General features: G+C 44.3%; 1 protein-coding gene across 9 annotated transcripts in view; it reads left to right on the forward strand.

The window, feature by feature from the left end:
• DTNB (dystrobrevin beta) overlaps positions 1-20315 on the forward strand; it is a 242119-nt gene that overhangs the window by 202054 nt on the left and 19750 nt on the right. For 7 of the 9 annotated variants that reach the window (XR_003967936.1, XR_003967937.1, XM_030311505.1 and 4 more), the window contains 2 exons: positions 1663-1759; positions 7693-7713. Coding sequence is in view for 7 of the 9 variants with exons in the window: in XM_030311505.1 (XP_030167365.1) it covers positions 1663-1759; positions 7693-7713 (118 nt within the window). In the remaining 2 variants the exon portion in view is untranslated. The remainder of the gene's footprint in view (positions 1-1662; positions 1760-7692; positions 7714-20315) is intronic. The other 2 variants (XM_030311506.1, XM_030311503.1) reach the window with 1 other exon arrangement.

Raw genomic sequence — 20315 nt, forward strand, 5'->3', positions numbered from 1 at the left:
ACTGGATGTGATATTCTCTTAACCATTCAATACATGCAAAGATGAGTAAGACTCATCCCCTGACCTCAAGGATTTTGCATCATGGTAGGTATGACAGCGATGCAAGGTAAAATAAATTAGGTGCCACAGGAGCACCAGTTGTTGTAGTGATTAATTAAGCAGGATCTGATACCTGCTGAAGTAATTAGGAGTAGCTTCCTGGGAAGAGTGACATTGGGTGGGACACTAAGGAGTGAATAATATTTGGAAGAAGTTGGGGAATTGCTGGGATTCGTAAAATGACAGGATCTGCTTAAGGAAGAGTGAACCATCAGCTGGACATCCAGACGTGGAAGGGAATAGAAGGTGAGGCACTAAGGATAGGCATGCAGGTGGGGTCTGGAGCAGCACACTCTGACAGAAATAGAATGCGGGCCACACATGTAATTAAAACCTTTTCTGGGGCGCCTGGGTGGCGCAGTCGGTTAAGCGTCCGACTTCAGCCAGGTCACGATCTCGCGGTCCGTGAGTTCGAGCCCCGCGTCAGGCTCTGGGCTGATGGCTCGGAGCCTGGAGCCTGTTTCCGATTCTGTGTCTCCCTCTCTCTCTGCCCCTCCCCCGTTCATGCTCTGTCTCTCTCTGTCCCAAAAAATAAATAAACGTTGAAAAAAAAAAAAATTTTTTAAATCTTTTCTAACAACCACAGTGAAAAACTAAAAGGAACTAGGTGCCATTAATTTTATCTTTCATACCCATGGTCTTATTTGATCCTTCAGATATTGCCATAGTTGTTTGTAATTAGTCCCATTTTAGTGAAGAGAAAATTGAGGCTCTTACAGGTTAGGTGACTTGTCCAAGGTTGCAATATTTAGAAAATGGTGGGCCTCAAGCCTCTTGATTTCTATTCCACTTCACCATAACAGATGAAATCAGGATTAATCAGGCGAAGAGACCATTGCACGTGTGAGGTAAGGCGTGCTTGGATAAAGTGAGAGACGGGAGAGAAAGACACATACATTTCTAGGAAAGAGTCATCCAAGTCGGATGAATGAATATAGGGTATAAGCAGGAAAGTATCGAAGAGGACGGAGGTTTTCAGCCGTGACAGCTAGAAGAAATGAGGAAAGAGAACCATTTGCGGACTAAAGTCTTAAGTTCGGTTTTGGACTTATTGAGCTAGAACTGACGCGAAACCTGGCCTCGGAGAAAAGTAAATTCTCTCAGACACAGAGCCACCCTGATGTTAGTCTCACTCTTGAGGCTGGCATCTGGTGCTGGAAGCATCAGCTACTGAACCCTGTTTCCCCTGAGCAATTTTCATACGTTTTCTCCACTATCAATTTAAGTTTGGACTCGTTTCATGTATCTTTCTAAAATTGACTTCCTGAGGAATTTTTAAAATCACTTTAACAATGACATTAATCATGCTTTGTTCTGTATATGGCCATGTGCATTTTCCAAAGCATTTGTACATACTATTCTCACAACAGGAAAGTGAGCAAAACAGATATTATCACCACTTTCTACATAAGGTATCAGAAGTTCAGTAACTTGCTCAGCATCGCAGACCCCAGTAAATAGCGGAATCGGGTCTGAAGCCCATTTCGCCTAGGCTTAGACCCTTCCTTGAGGGTCCCTTTGTCTTCAGAGCCTCATTCCGGATGGGCTTCTCCTCTCGGACAGGCAAAGGAAAGATGAACTGGAGCAGAGAATGTCGGCGCTGCAGGAGAGCAGGCGCGAGCTGATGGTTCAGCTGGAGGGACTGATGAAGCTGCTGAAGGTAAGAGAGAGCCCTGGCCGCTCCCCCACGCCCCCCCCCACCCGCCTCCCTCCCACCGCTTGTTCCCCTTCACCTCCAGTTCAGCTGCTGCCGCCCCCCCAACCCCTGCCGTGCTGCCTGAACAGGGTGCCGCAAAAGGCTTAAATGGCGCTGCCCGTAAAGTTAGACACGACTCCATAAAGTCATCTAATTAGTGTAAAGCCTGATTATAAAAAATGAGTACCTGGAGTTAGCGTCATGTCCTTAAATAGTGGTAGGCAGGTTTATAAATAGGATATTAACTATATGTAAACAAATGTTTCTCAACTGTTTGAAGTTTCTTTTAAAACAAATTTTCAAATATTTCGCCTAAATACTCAAGAAGGATTAAGAGTCCTATTTTAGTAAGTATTATCGTGGCAGACCAAGCTAATCAGACTAATTCTAATGAATAACTGTATTAGGAGGAACAAAAGAGCATCCCAGCTCTATGTTTGTTATCTTGGGGCTTGAATAAATTTGGAATGATTCAGATGTCACTGTCTTTGTTGACATATTACAACATGCGACAAATATATCGCAGCCCCTATACCCCAGAGGAGAGAAAGGCACATTTGGCACTTAAGTGTCCTCACCTGGACAGTTTGACTGGCACTCTACAGAAATATCTACCCAGATACGTAGCAGCAAAACCAGAATACATTTGTTCCTGCTGTTAGTTCCTTCGGTCTCTGTGTCTGTGCTGAGAAACCACTGTATTTTGTGGTGCCACACCGAGTTCGCAGCCAGAGTGGAAATCACAAAGTGTGGATTACCTCAAAAGCCAGGCTGAGGGGAGTAGATTGAATCCTGTGGTAAGAGAGTCACTGACGGTTTGGAAAATAATAGTTTGGGAAAATATGTAGAGCGGATCAGAGAGGGAAGAAACTAAAGGAGAAATGGAGATAAATATAACTGTCTAGCCCAGTGATTGTGCTGCATCACAATCTGTGAGTGTGAGTGTGTGAGTGACAGGGGTCCAGACTAGCAGTGCGGCTCAAGGAAACATCAGCCTGGAGACTTTTCTTCAACTTCTCTATGCTAAACGAGTCCCTTCATAGTGAAGCAAGTGGTATTAGCAACTTGGGTAAATGTAGCGTTTGTGTTTTAAACTGACTTTTGGGGTGCCTGGGTGGCTCAGTCGGTTAAGCGTCCGACTTCGGCTCAGGTCATGATCTCACAGTTCGTGAGTTCGAGCCCTGCGTCGGGGTCTGTGCTGACAGCTCAGAGCCTGGAGCCTGCTTTGAATTCTGTGTCTCCCTCTCTCTCTGCCCCTTCCCTGCTCATGCTCTGTCTCAAAAATAAATAAACATTAAAAAAAAAAACAACTGACTTTTGACTTGCTCAAGACAATCGCTTCTTTTAGTCTTAAGCTGAATCTCTTTTTCTAGCTTTGGTCCTGGGTATTTGGGTTGTTTTGCATGGACGTGTTTCTACGTTAACCCTGTTAACGGAATTTCTCTTGAGAAGTATTTCGTGTCTAAATGGGTCTTGTTTAAAGAAAACCTGGCCCAGATCCCTCTAATAGTTGTCAAGTATCCAGCTAATCCAACCCAATCACCCACTCAAGATGGCAGAGAGGGACTTAAAGGCATTTGGCCGGTATAGCATCTGGAGCCATGTGGGGCTTTGAAAGTCCTGCCATTGTGGGGTAGTCCCCTGCAAGATGGGAGATAATAGGGGGTCCACTCATCCCTAGCCTGTGTCAGACTTGCTTGTAGTAAGTTGCTTTCAGACATTGCCCAAACATAGGTGGGAAGATACCCTAGGGTAATTTTTGTAAAAGGCAAAAGGTTTATGCAAACTGAAGGGAAGTCAGAATGCACTTCCCCCAAAGTCCCACGGTGTGCTTTCTCGTTAGCTGCGCCGCCCTCAGTGTCCGTTAGAGTTCCTGGTTCAGAGCCCTGTGAATATTATTGTGACCTGGTTCACTTCTGATGCTTGTATTCAAGGGCTGGGCAGAATGAGCTGAGGCCTGGAACTCTGATCCCAAACGCTGAGCTTCTTTGTATTTCTAGCTACTGTCTTACAGTTATAATTTCGTAAAATAAGCAGGATCCTTGTGCCCCATTTTGTAAAATCCCCTGCCGGCTTCTTAAATGCCTTATAATTTACTTACCTGATAGGCTGAGGCCATTCAGACTGGGGGGAAGAATTTGCAACACAGAGCAGGAATCTTGTCTTTGATTAGAATCTTTAGAATCAATCTTTACCCATTGATTAGAATTTACAGTTGAAAATTTCATGCCTCTCTAATGTCCAGCTTCCTAAAAAGATGACAGCACAATCCTAATTTGTGTATTATATGCACTCCCAGAAGGTCACCCATAGGAATCATTGACTTCCATGAAAATTTCAAAGATGTTTTCCTACTATTAAGAAAATATATTCACTAACCCATAATAAAAATACGCTTTAGAATCCTAATTTTAATTTCAAAGGACTGTCCTGCCCTCGTTGATGTTCAATCTGCTAGCATTTAATTCTCTCATAAAACAGCTGTAAGCACTTAGTCAAATGGACAATGAAACCACATGGTCTGGGATACTCATAAATTAAAATACACTGCACAGTAAATTTCCATTTCACAGGGAGTTCTTTCTACTGCTTCAGTGAAATATTATGTACATTATCTATTTATCTGAAAAATGATAATTTAAAGAAAGATGTATATGAACTGTTCCCATTGTTTATTAATTTATTCAATAATAATCTTAAGTCTTTTTTTGTAAGAAGGCAGGGTAAAAATTAATCAGGCATTTATTTAACAAGAAAATATTGGTTCCTAACTGTCACATTTAGGTATTTGGCAGTAAGACCAAGGAGTACTAGGGACCTTCTTTCTTTCTTTTTTTTTTTTTTTTTAAGTTTATTTATTTTTGAGAGAGAGAGACAGAGTATGAGCAGGGGAAAGGCAGAGAGAGAGAGAGAGAGAGAGAGAGAGAGAGAGAGACAGAATCTGAAGCAAGCTCCAGGCTCTGAGCTGTCAGCACAGAGCCCAACGCAGGGCTCGAACTCACGAACTGTGAGATCATGACCTGAGCCAAAGTCGGACACTTAACTGACTGAACCACCCAGACACCCCTCAGGGACCTTCTTAATTGTATTTTTGGTTTTTTGGTGGCATGATGCAGACTGACACCCAGGTACCCATGGTCAGAAGGTGTCTTTTTCTTACATTCCCCCCCTGATTAATGTGTATGGATAACCTCTGTCCCAAACTTATTTAAGCTGGAAGTGGTTGTATGTTGGTATTTTACTTTCTAAATCATGTCCCCAGTATTTTTCTGCCTCATTTTTCATTTTCCTAATATTGCTTTTGAAACAGAGTCACCAGGTGAATTCTGCAGTTTTGGATTTCAACCTCATTTGCAAATGAGGTTTAAAATATAAATTATCATGTAGATAACTGCAGTAGCTACGGTGTTACTTTGGCCACCTAGCCAGACATCCCCCATGTGGAAAAGTCTCACATGTTTTTAGGTGACATAAGCACTTTTGGATTTGTGGTTAAAGTATTATTATTCCCTTTAAATCAACCTTGGCTCCTGTGCCAGTTGCCATCAGTCAGTGTTTACTGACACGACTGACTGACTGAAAACAAAAACCTTATATCTAAGACCTCGTATCTGACCTGTTAAGTGTGTTGGCAGAGCCTTCAAGGCTTTATCTGAGTAACTTCTGTGAGTTTAAATTGTAAAACACCATCCTCAGTAACACGTTGTCAAAGCCCACCCTCTGCCAACCCCAGTGCACAGCAGAGGCCCCTACCTCCTGAAAAGGCTGCCCTGTCCACCATTCCCGTCCTAACCTGACATGTGTCTCCTGCAGATTATCATGATGTCATGTCCTGGGACAAACTATCCATAGCAGAGTTCCCAAATGTGCAAACGGGAAACATTGCTTCCTGAAATTTCCCTATTCTGTTGAGCCAAAGCACTGTTACCTTGCCTGGAGAAAACAGTAAAAATAGGGAGGTGTCTTGGAAACAGTCCTGAGAACTTTTGTCCTTGCCTTCTGACCTCAGCTGCAATTTCAGCCTGTCAGGAGTGCCTCATCCCTCCCCCACCATCTCAGTGTCCATTTCAACACTTAGTGCCAGCAATAAACACACATTTTAAATGGTTTAATAACTCTTCCTATGGCTCTTTGCCCTGCCGAGTGAATGGAGAAAAGTATTCTGCCTTACAGGGAAGCCTGGCTAGGAAGGGAAAGCTCTTCCCAGCTGTGGAATTCCAAGCCCTTCTGACCAGAGCCACGTGCCAGATGTAAAAACTGAAAGATGCTAACTTCTTTTTCTTTTTTTTTAATTTTTTTAAAGTAATCCCTGCACCCAAGGTGGGGCTCGAACTCACGACCTCAAGATCAGGAGTTGCATGCTTTACCAGCTGAGCCAGGCACCCTAAGATGCTAACTTCTTAAGGCTTACTGAGCTAACGCTCAGGGCCCTCTTTGCCTGGGCTCCTGTGAGTATAGGTTTGGTCAGGCATCTAGCAGCTGGCTCTGATTACGAAGAACATCTTCTTGTGCTCAGTTGGAGTCTCCGGAAGAGAGTTCTTGGTGCCTGTTTAATTTCTAGTCCATGTCTCTTCCTTGCAGGAATAAAATTATTTTTTTCCAATTTTTTTTACTTCCTCTTTCCTTTTTGTAACTGGTTGGATTTTCTGAAACCATTCTTACCATTGGCCCCAGATCTGCAGACCCTGTAAAAGCAGAAGCACCCGTCCGTCCCTAAGACTTCCTACACACATGTTCAGTAAAGACTGCCTGCACGGCTGGATCCGATTTAAATAGAACCATCGCAGCAGCTTTTAGATTTGCACACCCTGGGCAAAGAGCAGAGGCTCCCTGACCACAGTTACTCATGATGAGGCAGAGAAAGAAGAAGCAAAAAGGCCCATTAAAAGACAGAGTAGCTGAAGAGCAAAGGACCACGGAGAGACAGACTCAGAAGTGTTTCTCTCGTCTTTGCTGTGCTTCTTCCCGCGGCGCCCAGTGGTGCGTTGTGATAGCTGAGAGTTGGCAAGTACCCACTCTGCCCGCCGTCACTGTGAGGCTCTAAAAGACAGAGACCACATCTTATCTTCAGGTTTCCAGGGCCTTATGCATAAGAAGTACTAAATGAACCTGTGTTGAATTAGTGGAAAAGCGAGGTCGAGAGTTCTTTTTGAAAAGCCTCTCAGGGCCCTGAAGCAGCTTCCAGTTTGTTGGAGGAATGGGGATGGGATGTAAGCGCATCCTTGGGACAAAACCACAAAAAAGCAGCCCCAAAGCAAGTGGAGAGGAGGGGACTAAGGAAGAGAGTCTGGTCAGGTGAAATTGCTAGTTTGGGGGAAGTTTTTAGGGCAGTGGCTCTCAAACCAGCAGGCATCAGAATCAGCTGAAAGGCTCTGAAACATGTTGCTGTGCCCCACCCACCCCAAGACTTTGGATTCGGGTAGTCTTGGCAGGCGCCCAAACTTTGCATCTCTGACGAGTTTCCAGGTGCTGCTGCTTTGCGAACCATTGGCCTAGAGGAAGGTAGCTAACACATAGGAATATTAGGAATGGGGAGATTGATTATTGGGCTTCTGGGTCCTAGTTGAGCTATTTCTTTCAGTCTACCCTAAACAGCTGTGTGAGCTCGGGCGAGTCAGGCTCTCTAGGCCTTTTCTGTCCATAAATGAGGAAGTTGGATTAGATGGTTTCCCAGTTCTAGAGGCTAGCCCTGAATGAACCGGGTGGGACGGAGGCCTGCCATTCGCTCTGTGCAGCTGATGGTGCCCGATGACCGTCTGGGCCTTTGGTCTCTGAACCCGTGCACCTAGCCTGGTTTGCCTGATTCTTCCATCATTTCTTCCAGATGTTTTGTGGTGATGGCCATTAACCTCTCTCCTTTTTCCCTCTGCCTTTTTTTCCATCTTCAACACCTCTAGGAGGAAGAGCAAAAGCAGGCAGTAAGTGAACTTGGGAATTCTCCATCTGATTCTTGCTCCTTTTGCATGTTCTTCTTTTCCTCAGAGAACTGTTACATTCTTTCTCATCTCCTCCCTGCACAAGTTCACCTCTGCAAAATTGGTTATGTGTAAAACCCTCAGCCGTTCGCTCCATAGTCGTGTAAAACGGCCTGAAAGTCCACGTCATGTTTACCTCATTAGCAGAGCATGTTCTTACTTGAAACCAGAGCTCGTTGAATTTTTGTTAAAGTACACATCTGTTGTGTTTATTTAACTATGCATGATTAGCCAGGCTACGATTGCATTTCCCTGCTTTTGCATTCGCTGCTGCTTCATGTCTAGAGTGACTTTAATTGCTTGAAACAACTTTCGGGGTTGTGGGAGTGACCTCAGGTCTAAATACTACATCATGAATGATTGTGCATGGAAATGTACAGTTTTTCTGATGACTTCAAATGTCCTTCAGTCTCGAACAGGCTTCTAGATGCTCCAGCCCCAGGAGCCTTCTTAACAAAGTTACCAATGAAAGCTAAGTGACTGGTTATGCCCTAAGTGATTTCCTGTTCAGAGTCTGCTCCAGGGGGAGCTCTGGTTTTTGAGCTGCATGGCTGTTGCATGGTGTTTAGGGAAGGTTTATGTTTGTTTTTATTTTTCCGGACAGCCCTTAACCCACACAAGAAAATCAATTGAGGGCCTATCCTCAATAGTAACACCATATGTTTACATAACATAGTAAGGTTTTCAAAGCATACATTTTTTTATACAAGCTAAAGCTGATTTTTAACTTACCTCAGGGCTTTAATTTTAAAAGAGAGAAATATGAATGTGTAATTCAAAAAATTTACTTGTTTCTTTTTCAAAAAACAAAGTGATCCATGTTTTAGATTAAGAATAGGAATATACAGGGGCGCCTGTGTGGCTCAGTCAGTTAAGCGTCTGACTTCGGCTAAGGTCATGATCTCACAGTTAGTGACTTCGAGCCCTGCATCGGGCTCACTGCTGTCACTGCAGAGCCTGCTTTGGATTCCCTGCCCCCCCCCCCACTCCGCCCCTACTCCCCTTACTCCCTCTCTCTCTCTCTCAAAAATAAATAAATATTTAGAAAAAAAAGAATAGGAATACCCAACAGTATATTTATTATTTTCAGTTAGGAGGGCAATGAAATAACAGAGTGAAGAGGAAAAGAAAGGAAGGAAAAGATCAAATGGGGGAAGAGGCAAGAAAGGAGCAAGGGAGAGACAGACTGTCAGAAGGAAAGCGGATAGATTATGGGATTAAGATAGGTGATCAACCCAGAAATCTCAGTGGCTTTACTGTAACAAAAGTTTGTTTAGTGTTGTTTTTTTTTTTTTTTTTAAATTTTTTTTTTTTTTTTCAACGTTTATTTTATTTTTGGGACAGAGAGAGACAGAGCATGAACGGGGGAGGGGCAGAGAGAGAGGGAGACACAGAATCGGAAACAGGCTCCAGGCTCTGAGCCATCAGCCCAGAGCCCGACGCGGGGCTCGAACCCACGGACCGCGAGATCGTGACCTGGCTGAAGTCGGACGCTTAACCGACTGCGCCACCCAGGCGCCCCTGTTTAGTGTTGTTTTTGCTTTGTTTGTTTGTTTGTTTCCTCATTGACACGTAGTTTATTGCTTTGATCTTATGGCACTTCCTCAGTAGGTGCATTCATATGGGCAAAGCAGGAGAAGACAGCATGGAAAGTCAAGCCCAGTCATTAAATGCATTAAATGTATGAGGAAGTGACACTCATGCTTCTCTTCCCCTCCATTTCATTGGCCAAAGCAAGTCATATGACCACACTTAACTTCAAGGGGGGCATAGACGTATAATCCTCCAGTTTGCTTAGAAGCCACAGAGACACGGATGCTGGTAACGCCGACCACAAATAGGAGGATGGGTGCGCTTGTGTTGAGGGAAGGAAAGAGAACATCTCTCCTTCCTTCTCCGTTCTCCCGCTGTTTCCCTGACAGTCTCCTCTCCTTCGTGGTGCTCCAGGGCATCACCTCACCTGTAGCTGCCGACAGCCACTGTTCCCCTCCTTCTCTCCTCTCCTCTATACCCCAAAGATGCACGTTGCAGCTAAAACCACTTGCTGGGAACTTACTCCAACAATCTTCCCAGACTAGCATCTCCTCCCTCTGGGAATGTGCCCGCTCAGAGTGAAGAACCCTACACCTTACCTGAGAACTCTCTTTCCGAAGAGGGCGGGCTTTATGAGTATCTATTTTAATGGTAGCAGTAGAGCTTCCAATAGACATTTCATTCTTAAAAAACATTATGGATTGCCATGTAATCCAAGAATGAGAAATTGCCACTGCTGGTATGTTATTTCTCAGGTCGCTTTAAAGCTGACCTTGAGCAGACAGGGACTTAAATAACCTGTTCGCTTCAGTGACCTTTGAGTCTGTGTGAGATCATCATGCCCTTGAAGTCGGCAAAGTAAGAGGCTAGACCCAGACTGCTGAAGCTTGCCCCTAATGAACCACTTGTGTGTATGTCTTAGAAGTTCTCCATGGCCGTGATCCTGAGTTCATGACCTTGTCTTCGTACTCTCTTAGGACCGTCCATGGCACAAATTGGTACAAATTGTTTTTTCCCCATCTTTCTCCACTATGATATAGGTAAGACATTCTGCTCTGTGGATATAGGTTTAAATATCCTCTGTTTACATCACAGGTTAAACTGGACCCACCCAAGGCTCAGTGCTGAGGCTCAAATTTGAAAGCTCAATAGCTTTATATAATTCAACATTTTAAACAAGGAGACACATAAAGCTTTAGAACTAGTGCTTCTGTTTTAGTCTGTCTCCTTACTGAGTGAGATACAAAAAGGTATTTAGCACAGAGCTAAGTTGTAACTTTTTCTTCCTTTCTGGGTTCTGGCTGGTATAGTTTAATTTCTTCCGCATCATAATGTGTTACCTATATGGGTGATAAAATAGTTGTGAGAGACTCCTACAATGAAGAATTTACTAGACACGCTTCCTAAAATTGGCTCTATAAATCCATTATAGAGAACTTTTCATGTAGTCGTCTTCTTGCTTCTTTCCTCTTTAGGGATTATTTTAGCTTTGGGGGGATTTGAGAGGAATAGGTAATGACTGTGACTTAACAGCTTTGGTGCTGTGGGTCCACCTTCAGCCTTCAGCCACTTCTCCAGAGCTTTGAGTGGCATCAGCACCTCAGCTGATAATTCTTCTGTCTTTCCTCTCTCTCTCCCTCCCTCCCTCCTTCGCTTCTCTTTTCTCAGATCCAAGAGTTATAATTAAGGGAAGAACTGCCTGGCTATTTCAGATAAGACTTCACTGAGTGACTCTTCAACCCACAATATACCCTACAGTTTAACAGGCTCAGGAATTAGATTGTATCAACTGAGTCAGGGTTAATCAGGCCCGTGATAATCATCAGACTGTAATTAAAGGACTTTGTCTGCCTTTTTCACTACTGCCATCCCCAGTCGCTAGCTAGTGCCTGCCACAGAACAGATACTCAATAAATAGTTGCTGAATGAAAACTAGTATTAACGAAATTCACAAGATTTCGAACTAAAAGTGGTGTGAATTTGTAAGTTTATTGATTATAAGGCACATAACTGCTTCGAGTACTTAGAGCAGTGACTTTGCTCAAGGTACTCCTGTTCCCTACCCATTCAGAAGACTAAATCATGGTTCAGAAACGCCCTTTATAAAAAGGAATCAGAAAAAGGAATTTCAGGGTCACCATTAATTATGATTAATGCTATTACCATTTCTGTCTAAAGAACAGATATTGAGTATGTAGAATAAAATAATCCTCTTTTTTTTTTTTTAATACGTATAATCTATAAAATGTGGGGTATATGTAGTTATTTGTATCACTTGAAAGTGTTTTGATAATTGCTTAGTAAAAACCTGGTGCCTGCAGCCTGGTTAGGGGATTCACCAGCATGTTACAGAGGAACTCACTAAGGTAACAACAGCCTGACGAGTAATGCTGGTGATGGTATTTACTGCCATTGGTGCACTTGAGCTGTGGGCTACTCCGGTCCTAGTCTGGAGGGATTTCAGATGTCTAAATTCATGCTAGTTACATCTCAGTGTTCCATTTTTCCCAGTGACTCAACACACCATAAAATTGTACTGCTGGATTGCTAACACCAAATAAAATGAGCTATCCAAGGCAAGAGGTACGGTTTACTCATGAAAGATGTTGCCTGGAACATTTCTCTGAATTCTCCTATTAGACATCACTACTTTTTATATACAGATCAACATCAGGCTTAAAGACTCTAACTTTAGATAGTAAGATATAAGAATAGAGGGCTCCCATGGGGTTGCCTTGATCCAAATTAGTAGTATGGTAATGGTCCAGAGGGTTAGATAGATGGGACTCTGAAAATTGTGTAATTAGAGGAATCTTGGGGATTCCACTAAGAGAGCATTGACACGCTTGGAACCTTTCCTTTTACTTCAGTAAGTTGGAATATCAAGTGGGATCTTGCCACATGCCCTTTCCGATTTCCAGAATCAGATGAATAACCCACTACAACTACACCAAAGAAAGCATGGTGTGAGCTGGTTCTTAAAAGCCTGCGTCTCTGATCTGGCTCCCCCAAATATACCTCAGAGGAAGGGTGCTCAATATTTAGTTAGCCACGGTTGACCCATGAGGGTTCTAACAAACTTCATGAATATTAACTTTGTAAATTTAAGAAAAAGTACTTTTTAAAAACCCTATACAACAACAAATAAAAGCCTCCTTTGTCCATTAAAGAGATTACTGGTGAACCCCTTGATGTGCTCATGGACCACTTCTCCTCTTGCTTCACTTAACCTTTAGATACAGTCTCATTGGGAAGTGATTCAAATTCACATGCCTCTAAATCTTCTGGACTCTCTGACCCCACCATACTCTAAAATGGAAGGCTGAATCTACTTCTACCCCGAGGCAAAGAATTGCCATTCACTTATTTATTCAGCAGTGTCTTACTACATATGTTCGAGACAGTGAACTTGGCGTTTTGGAGGATAACAAGAGAAATTCTACAAAAATACCACCCTCAAATAGTATGAACATTATTTCATCATTGGCATCATGCCTTAAATACAGAAACACATGCCAGGTCAGTGGTATCCTGAGCTATAGGCACCACTGCTATCCCTCTAAGTTTGTGAACTCCACAGATGTCTTTTGGTAAACAGAGATCAGTGTGATGTACTGTGTGACTCTGCCATAGACCTTCAGCCTGGGTTCCAGTCCTAGTCTGTCTAGATGACCCCATGTGCTAACTGCACATAGATTGCCTTGTGAGTCTGTGAAGTGTACTCATTCACCAGTCCCGTCTCCTGTACTCACTATAGGAACCTGGTAGTTTGTTGCTTTGTTTTTCATTCAGTTTTTTCCCCAAAGGAGAAAATATTGTTATAGTATTAAAAATAAGATTTGTATTTCACTCCCCCAGAACTCCTTGAATACCTACAAGGAGTTTACAGTGTGAGGATATAGGGGGAAATCGCTTTGAGTCTCCACAGTATTTTTCATCACCCTCGTCAAGGACAAACTGAGAGGTTTCCTTCCCTGCTTTTCTATTTCCCTCCTGCACTACATTTCTGTCTTTCCCTCTCTTGGACAGAATGCATGCAACATATGAAAACTATCTTCCAAAGTCTCCAGGGAAATTCTCTACACACCAAGCTGGAGAAATTGTCCTTCCACTGGAACAACATTGAATTCCTGGGACACACTGTCTCACCCAGAATACTACAATCTGAGTCTCAGCAAAGCATCAGCAGAAAAGAATGAGTGAAAGGTGACTTTTTTAGGTTCTGAGCCTGAGGATCTAGGAAAATGATGGGAACACTGACTGAAGAAGTAAGAAGAGGAGATGATCTGGGTTAGGGAGGGGACTTTGACCTGTTTTTGAACATACTGAGTTCTGAAGATTAGGCAGGCACTCAGGCTTTTTGCCTGATCTACCATATATTTGGGGATATGCAGCCGGAACTTCAGTGGGAAAACATGGCTAGCATTGTAGATTTGGAAGTCTTCAACATAAAATTAGGGTTGAAACCATAAACATGAGGCTTAGGGAAAAACCATAGTAGAGAAAAAGAAGAAAGAGGAGGTGGGAGGGGTAGGATTGTGGGTTCTTGGTGAAAGCTCAGAAGCTTTCAAGAAGGAGAAAATTAATAAGACAATAGGATAAGGAAGCCCTTGGATTTGCCAATCAGGAAGTTACCAGCAACCCCGGAAAGAAAATTTTCAGTAGAGTAGTAGTGTAGATAGCTCTGAAAAATAGGCTTTGTTTTGTCCAGCCACCACCCTGCTTTGGTTTCAGCCCAAAGAAGGAGAGGGAATTAAATCTTCAATTCTCCTTATTGAATTACATATGAATGGATTGCTCTTGTGATTCAAAGGTCCTTCTCATCAAAACCACTTTTCTGTCTAAACATGTCCATAGACTTTACAAACCTGTTTCCTCATCTGCAAATTTCAGCTTCACAGTCCTTTGATGCTTTCGTCACCTGTACCAGCCAGTATGTTGGGGAAAGGCTAAAGCCAGAAAGGGTCTATAGAAAACCAACTGGGTTCATTAGACTGGTGTCTCCTTTTGTGACTTTCAAATGCACTGGGCTTTTCTTTCAACACCCAGCTCCTTCCTCAGTGTTTCTTCATGCCAGCCTTCTACCTCCTCCTTTCCAGACAAAAGAAAGCATCCTAACAAAATATCCGCTGCTTCCCTGAAGCCCCATCCTTTGGTTTATCTCTCGGGCTTCCACAGGAGGAGAGGAATCCCTAGTGCTCTTCCTGGTAGACCTCACCCCAGCATCCTCTCTTGGCGTGGGATTGGATCTATGATCCTTCGCTTGGAGAGCATCTGTAGGCATTTCATCAAAGCCTGATCCTGCACCAATCTCTTGGGTCTTATAGCTGACCTCGGGCTGGTTCTGATGTTCCATATTAACAATAACACAACAGTAGGGAGCCTTCTCTCCTAGAGTCCTTAACTGAAATGAACATCTGCTTAGTTTCAGCTACAAGAAGCATGTTATAAAAGGTACACTAGACTTTTTTGCACTCTTCTCCATTTGCTGCCAATCATAGTCTGGCAAGTAGAATTACTGTCATTTGACATTACCGTATGGATGCCCCGATGCTTTAAAAGAAAGAGAAGGGGGAAGGGGAGAGAGGGAGGAAGGGAGAAGGGAGAGAAAAGGAGGAAGAGAGAGAAAGAGAAGAAAAGAAGAAAGAAAAAGTAGAAGCTTGTTTTATAAAATTAGAGGCAAAGAGAGAGACGGTTAACTGTAGCTAATGTGGTACCTTTAATAAGAAACCACACCAACTCACCACAGCTCTACCAGCTGGCTAACCGTAAATCCTTCAATACTTTTATTATTTTGTATTCTTATTAACTTAAATATATATGTAACATTCACTATTTACTCATTGCTTTCACATTTCCAATTTCAACTGCCATATTTAACCAGCTCAGACCTGAGGAAACCAAGAGACAATCTAGGAGACTCTGAGGCCTGTAGCCGCCGCCCCCCCCCCCCCCCCCGCCCCAGGACATCTTCCAAATGTGCAGAAGATACAAGAGTTTATTCTTGGGCCCCTTGAAGATCCTAACCTAACCCGAGGCTACTGGTGACCTGCCCTTCCTTCCACAGCAGCCTGCCACCTGGGAAAAGAAGATTCTGACTCACCTTCAGCCAGGTTTCTCATCCTCAGCATTGTGGAACTCTGGGCCACATAACTCTGGGGAGTCTGGGGGTGCTGATTTGTGCATTGTAGGGTGTTTAGCAGGACCCTTGACCTCTACCTGGTAAATTCTAGTGATAGCCCCCTCCCCAAGCCCTAGCAGGTGAAATTACCCCCAGCTGAGAAGCACTACCCTGAGCTCAGAGAACCTTGCTCTGCGATACAGCCTGAACCGCCGAGGCATTCTCAGAATCCCTGATTCTGAGGTTTACATGTGGACTCGATGGTGAACGATTCCCAGGCACCTTCCCTGCAAATCAGTCCTCTGGCCATGTTTCCTGTCAGCTCCCTGTCTGCACACTGTCTCAGGTTTCTGCTCATCCACGTACTTGTCAAGGTCCAGGCAAGTTTTTCTCCAAAAGCCTGCTTGTGTCTCTCTCCTTCCAGTTCCTACCACCTTTCTTCATTCCAGCCTCCATCATCTGTCACCTGGTCTGTTGGAAGAACCTCCACATAAGGGCTCCTTGTGCCCTATCTCTTCCTCCTCAGTCCCTCCTTCACGTTGCTCCAGAGCCAGAGTCCTAAATGCATGGCACTGGCCACGCCATTCTCTCCTCTGGAACCTTCCCCTAGCTCCCTGTGCCGCTGCCCCCAGCAGGGGTCAGTAGGCATTTTATTAAAGGGTTAGACAGTATGGGGCGCCTGGCTGACTCAGTGGGTAGAACATGTGGCTCTTGATCTTGGGGTCTTAAATTCAGGCCCCACACTGGGCATCGAGCCTACTTAAAATTAAAAACAAAAAAAAATTTTTTAAAAAGGGTTAGACTGTAAATATTTTATGCTTTGTAAACCAAATCAGAGATATTATGTAGGTACTTATATAACCATTTAAAATGCAACCATTTCAAAATGTGAAAACCATTCTTAGCTCATGGACTGTAAAAAACAGGTGGTGAGCTGGATATGGCCATAGGCTGCCGTTTGCCATCTCCGGCCTAGTAAATAAACTAGGTGACTATTTATTTAAGGCTCGGATGATGGTAGGCCACACTGCTCTTTCCTACCACGTGTCTATGTGCTTCCTATATGCTAGCCCCCCCACGCTGCTCCTTACCCCCCGCAGGCAGCCTCCCCTCCCAGGCCAGCTGCCTGTGTTCATGCCCTTTCCTCACCTGGATTGCCCTTCCCGAGCCTTTTCTGCCTATTGAAATTATAGCCCTCAAGATACTCTCAGATGCCACCTCTTCTGTGAAACCTTACCCTGTTCCAGAAGCTCAGAGTTACATTCTCTCGATTCTGTGCTTTTCCTTTGTGCCTCCACTAAGGCATGGATTTCACTCTCCTTTGTATGCTAATTGCATACATGCCTAACAACCCCAGGGGACCGTGAGCCTGCTAACAGTGGACACTTTGCCCCTTTGTGACCCCCAGCACCTTTCAAAGTAGAATAATGGCAGGTGGTCCTCTATTGAGCCGGTGTGTGAAGCATTTTATGTTCATCCACACCAGCCTGTAAAGATATTATCTCCATTTTGCATATGAAGAAACTGAGATGCAGAGAGGTTAAGTAAGTTACCCAGGTGCATGCTGCTAATAAATGGTAAAGCTGACATCCAAACTAGGTCTCCCTAACTGCAAAGCCTGGACTCTAACTGCTGCATTGTGCACAGCAGGGACTCAGCAAAGAATGGTGCTGTTGAATAAGGGTGCCATACCTCACCATATGAGTTTTGCATACCTATAAGTAGCCTTTAAATTTGACTCATTGGAGTTTAAAATATCCCTGATAGGTTCTGGCTTCTTGCCTGATCACCGATTGAGCTGTCTGAATAAGGACCATGCTCTCCTGGCAGTTTATTCTCTTTTTGTTTCTAATATGCAAGCTGAGTGTTTTGTATTCATTTTATAGGGATTTTCCCTTCAGTGAGGTCCCTGATCATTTCACCGAGAACTGGCTTTGAAATCCTACAATGAGAACTAAAGGAATACCATTCTCAAATAGAGTCGGACAGACTAGGAGAAACAAACAGAAAGAGGGTAATCTAGTCTTAGAATTTATGAGCTTCCCTATCTGAAAGTTTAAATTTCAACTTCTTTTGATCTTTGGGTTTATGGTGAGTTGTAGTAGGTTGTTCTTTGTCCCTGGAGCTTAGTATGCTTTCCTCCTCCTACTAAGAAAGATAGCTAGACAACTTGCCTCCCACCCCTCGAAGCCTTGAGGTAAGCTTTGTCTTCTGCAGTGTAATTGGACTTGAACAGGGACGGAATCGACCCACTGCCAGTACCGAGACCATAAACATCCAGCAGTCCCATGGGAGCTGTTTCCTGTCTTATAGCAACTTACCCCATGAGCCACCACAGTGAACAGTGAGTGACAGGCTGTGTGTAAGCCCTGAGTTTCCTGAAGTGATGTGGGAACAAACGGGTGCCAGCCCTCTGCAGAGGCACTGCTGGCACACTTTTTGGTGCCCCATCCTATCCTTCCAACAGACCTACACAGTACGTAAATGTACGTTCATGGTATCTGTGGTGGAAAGAAAAGAGAGACATCGTAAAACTCGTCAGCTCTTCTCTCTGGTGTTTAGACGCAAAGTTTACCTTGAAAAGCTACACAGCACTTAAGTCACACAGCACCTTTGCTCAGATAGGAAGGTCTCCTGGCGTGCTCTTTCGCTGTTTCTAATTCACCCCGGAGGGAATCACAGCCTGTTTCTTTGCTCACTGCCATACGCTTGTCTCTCTCGTCTCCTCCACCTCGTTCTCTGCTGTCTGCTTGCTCCCATCCCTGGTGCTAACTGCTAGCGGTCTCAACTGTTGTCGTGTTAGGCACACAGGACGGGCATTGCGGCCTCCTGTCTCTCTCCTTTCAGCTGCACATTTGATGTGATGGCTGCACTTTCCGAGCAGAGCCACCCAACACCAGGTTGATATAGTATGTGGGGTTTGTTTTACTTTTTCTTGAAGGGAGAAAAATCTGCCCCAAGTCCATTCTTCAGGGGCGCCTGTGTGGCTCGGTCGGTTGAGCATCCAACTCTTGATTTCAGCTCAGGTCATGACGTCCAGGTCATGAGATTGAGCCCGGAATCAGGTTCCAAGCTGAGCACAGGGCCTGCTTGGGATTCTCTCTCTCTCTCTCTCTCTCTCTCTCTCTCTCTCAAAGTAAATAAATCGACATTTAAAAAAAAAAAAGTCCATTCTTTATACATCCCATTCCTCTATGCAGTCAGGGTTGCCTTATCTAAATTTCAGACTTGCAGCTCCTTTCTCCCAGGGTTGATTTTTGTGGATTTTGTTGTTGTTGCTGTTTTTCTGAGAGGGCCTCTGAAAATCAGCAGCAAAGAGGCCAGTTTGTTTAATTTAAATACACTGCAGCAAAATGAAGGTAATTGTCCACAAAGGCCATCTGCTCCCTGGCAGGTATCCACGAGTCAGAGAGACAGATGGAGGCTAAAACGCCTCCTTCTGGTACCATGATAACAGCTTAGCTCAGAGTTTCAGGTGGGTCTGTGTTTGTGCAGAGGATACAGTTATCAGGGCTCCATAGAGGGCAGTAACTCAAAATCAGGCTTTTTGCCACAAGCCGCTCCAGGCTCGATTACCTAACTGTAGCGTGTACCAAGGAGATAGGAAAAAATTCATACCTGTCCCATGAAGAAAAAGAAGGGGAGGAAACAGTATTTCTCCAGCCCCTCCTGTGTGCCAAGCACCATGCCGAGGATGCCTGAACACAGCTGAGTGTGGTGCAAATCACCCTTCTGCTAGGGACAGTGCCTTTCTCCCTTTGGGGCCGGCTCTCTCTGCCACAGCCTGTGAGCTCCTGTCTCTGCTCACAGTGTCCTCAGGTCACCTTCTCTGGCATACTGTGTACCTGCTTTGGCTCCAATATTAGATTTGTGTCATAGACAAGAGACGAAGTCATAATCACTGTACTCTCCTTTCGGGTCTCGACTGAAACATGGGTTCCTCCAGGCCTCAGCAACACCGTGCTATGCTTTGGTTTTCTCCTAGCCATATGAGGCCGTTAGAAGACCCGGGTACCAGTCGTAGCCTTCCTACTGATTTATTTGGAACCCTGTGGCCGCTCTAGGCCTCAGTCTCTTCAAATATAAAATGAACGTTGGACTAAAAGAGAGGCTGTTTTCTTGGGGTCATGAACATTCTGAAATTGTAAGCATAATCTCTGAGTCCTTTTCTTAGAATGTGATACCCAGTTTTCTCAGGTTTTTAGACTCTTTTGCTAATTTAGAAGAAGTGAAGAGCCAACAGACCAGAGAGCTTCTCAGAATGTATTTCTCGAGCTCTGTATTTCTAGCAGAATTGTTTCTAACTACAAGGGACCTCTGTATTCAGAGAACCTGAGTGACAGGGCATGTATTGTGTTCAGTCATTGGTGACTGGCCCGTGCTGCATTCAAGCCTTTGTTATAGGTCGTATTACAGCAAGATCCCACTGTCCTTGCATCAGGAAACCTTCAAACACCAAGTAGCGTATTGCAGACCTTCCCTAGCTTCCCCAGGCTAACTGCCCCTGTCCTGGCAGCTCAAACCCAGAGGCGCAAGATGGTTTTACACCCGCATCGGAGAGTTTATCCCCATCCCCTGGAGCCGCCTGACTAGTTCCTCCACCTTTCCTGATTTCTGTGTGATTCTCAGGTTCCCCATAACTTCAAGGTTCCAACTGCGATGCTGCCCCCAGCCTGCTCCTGTGACCATTTATTCTAGATTGGTTTGCAGTGACTGGAGTGCTTGGCAGTCTCTGTGGGGAGGTCCTGCCTGCCTGAATGTAAAGCCCATCTGCGCTTCTGAGACATGGTGAAATTTCACAATGCAGTGCCCCAGGCAGATTGTAGTGTATCTGTCTGGCCCAGACCTGTCGAGAGGGCAGAGAGTGAACAATCCCTACCCGGGATCATAG

This window comes from Lynx canadensis, chromosome A3 (assembly GCF_007474595.2).
Source record: "Lynx canadensis isolate LIC74 chromosome A3, mLynCan4.pri.v2, whole genome shotgun sequence".
Classification (NCBI taxonomy): domain Eukaryota; kingdom Metazoa; phylum Chordata; class Mammalia; order Carnivora; family Felidae; genus Lynx; species Lynx canadensis.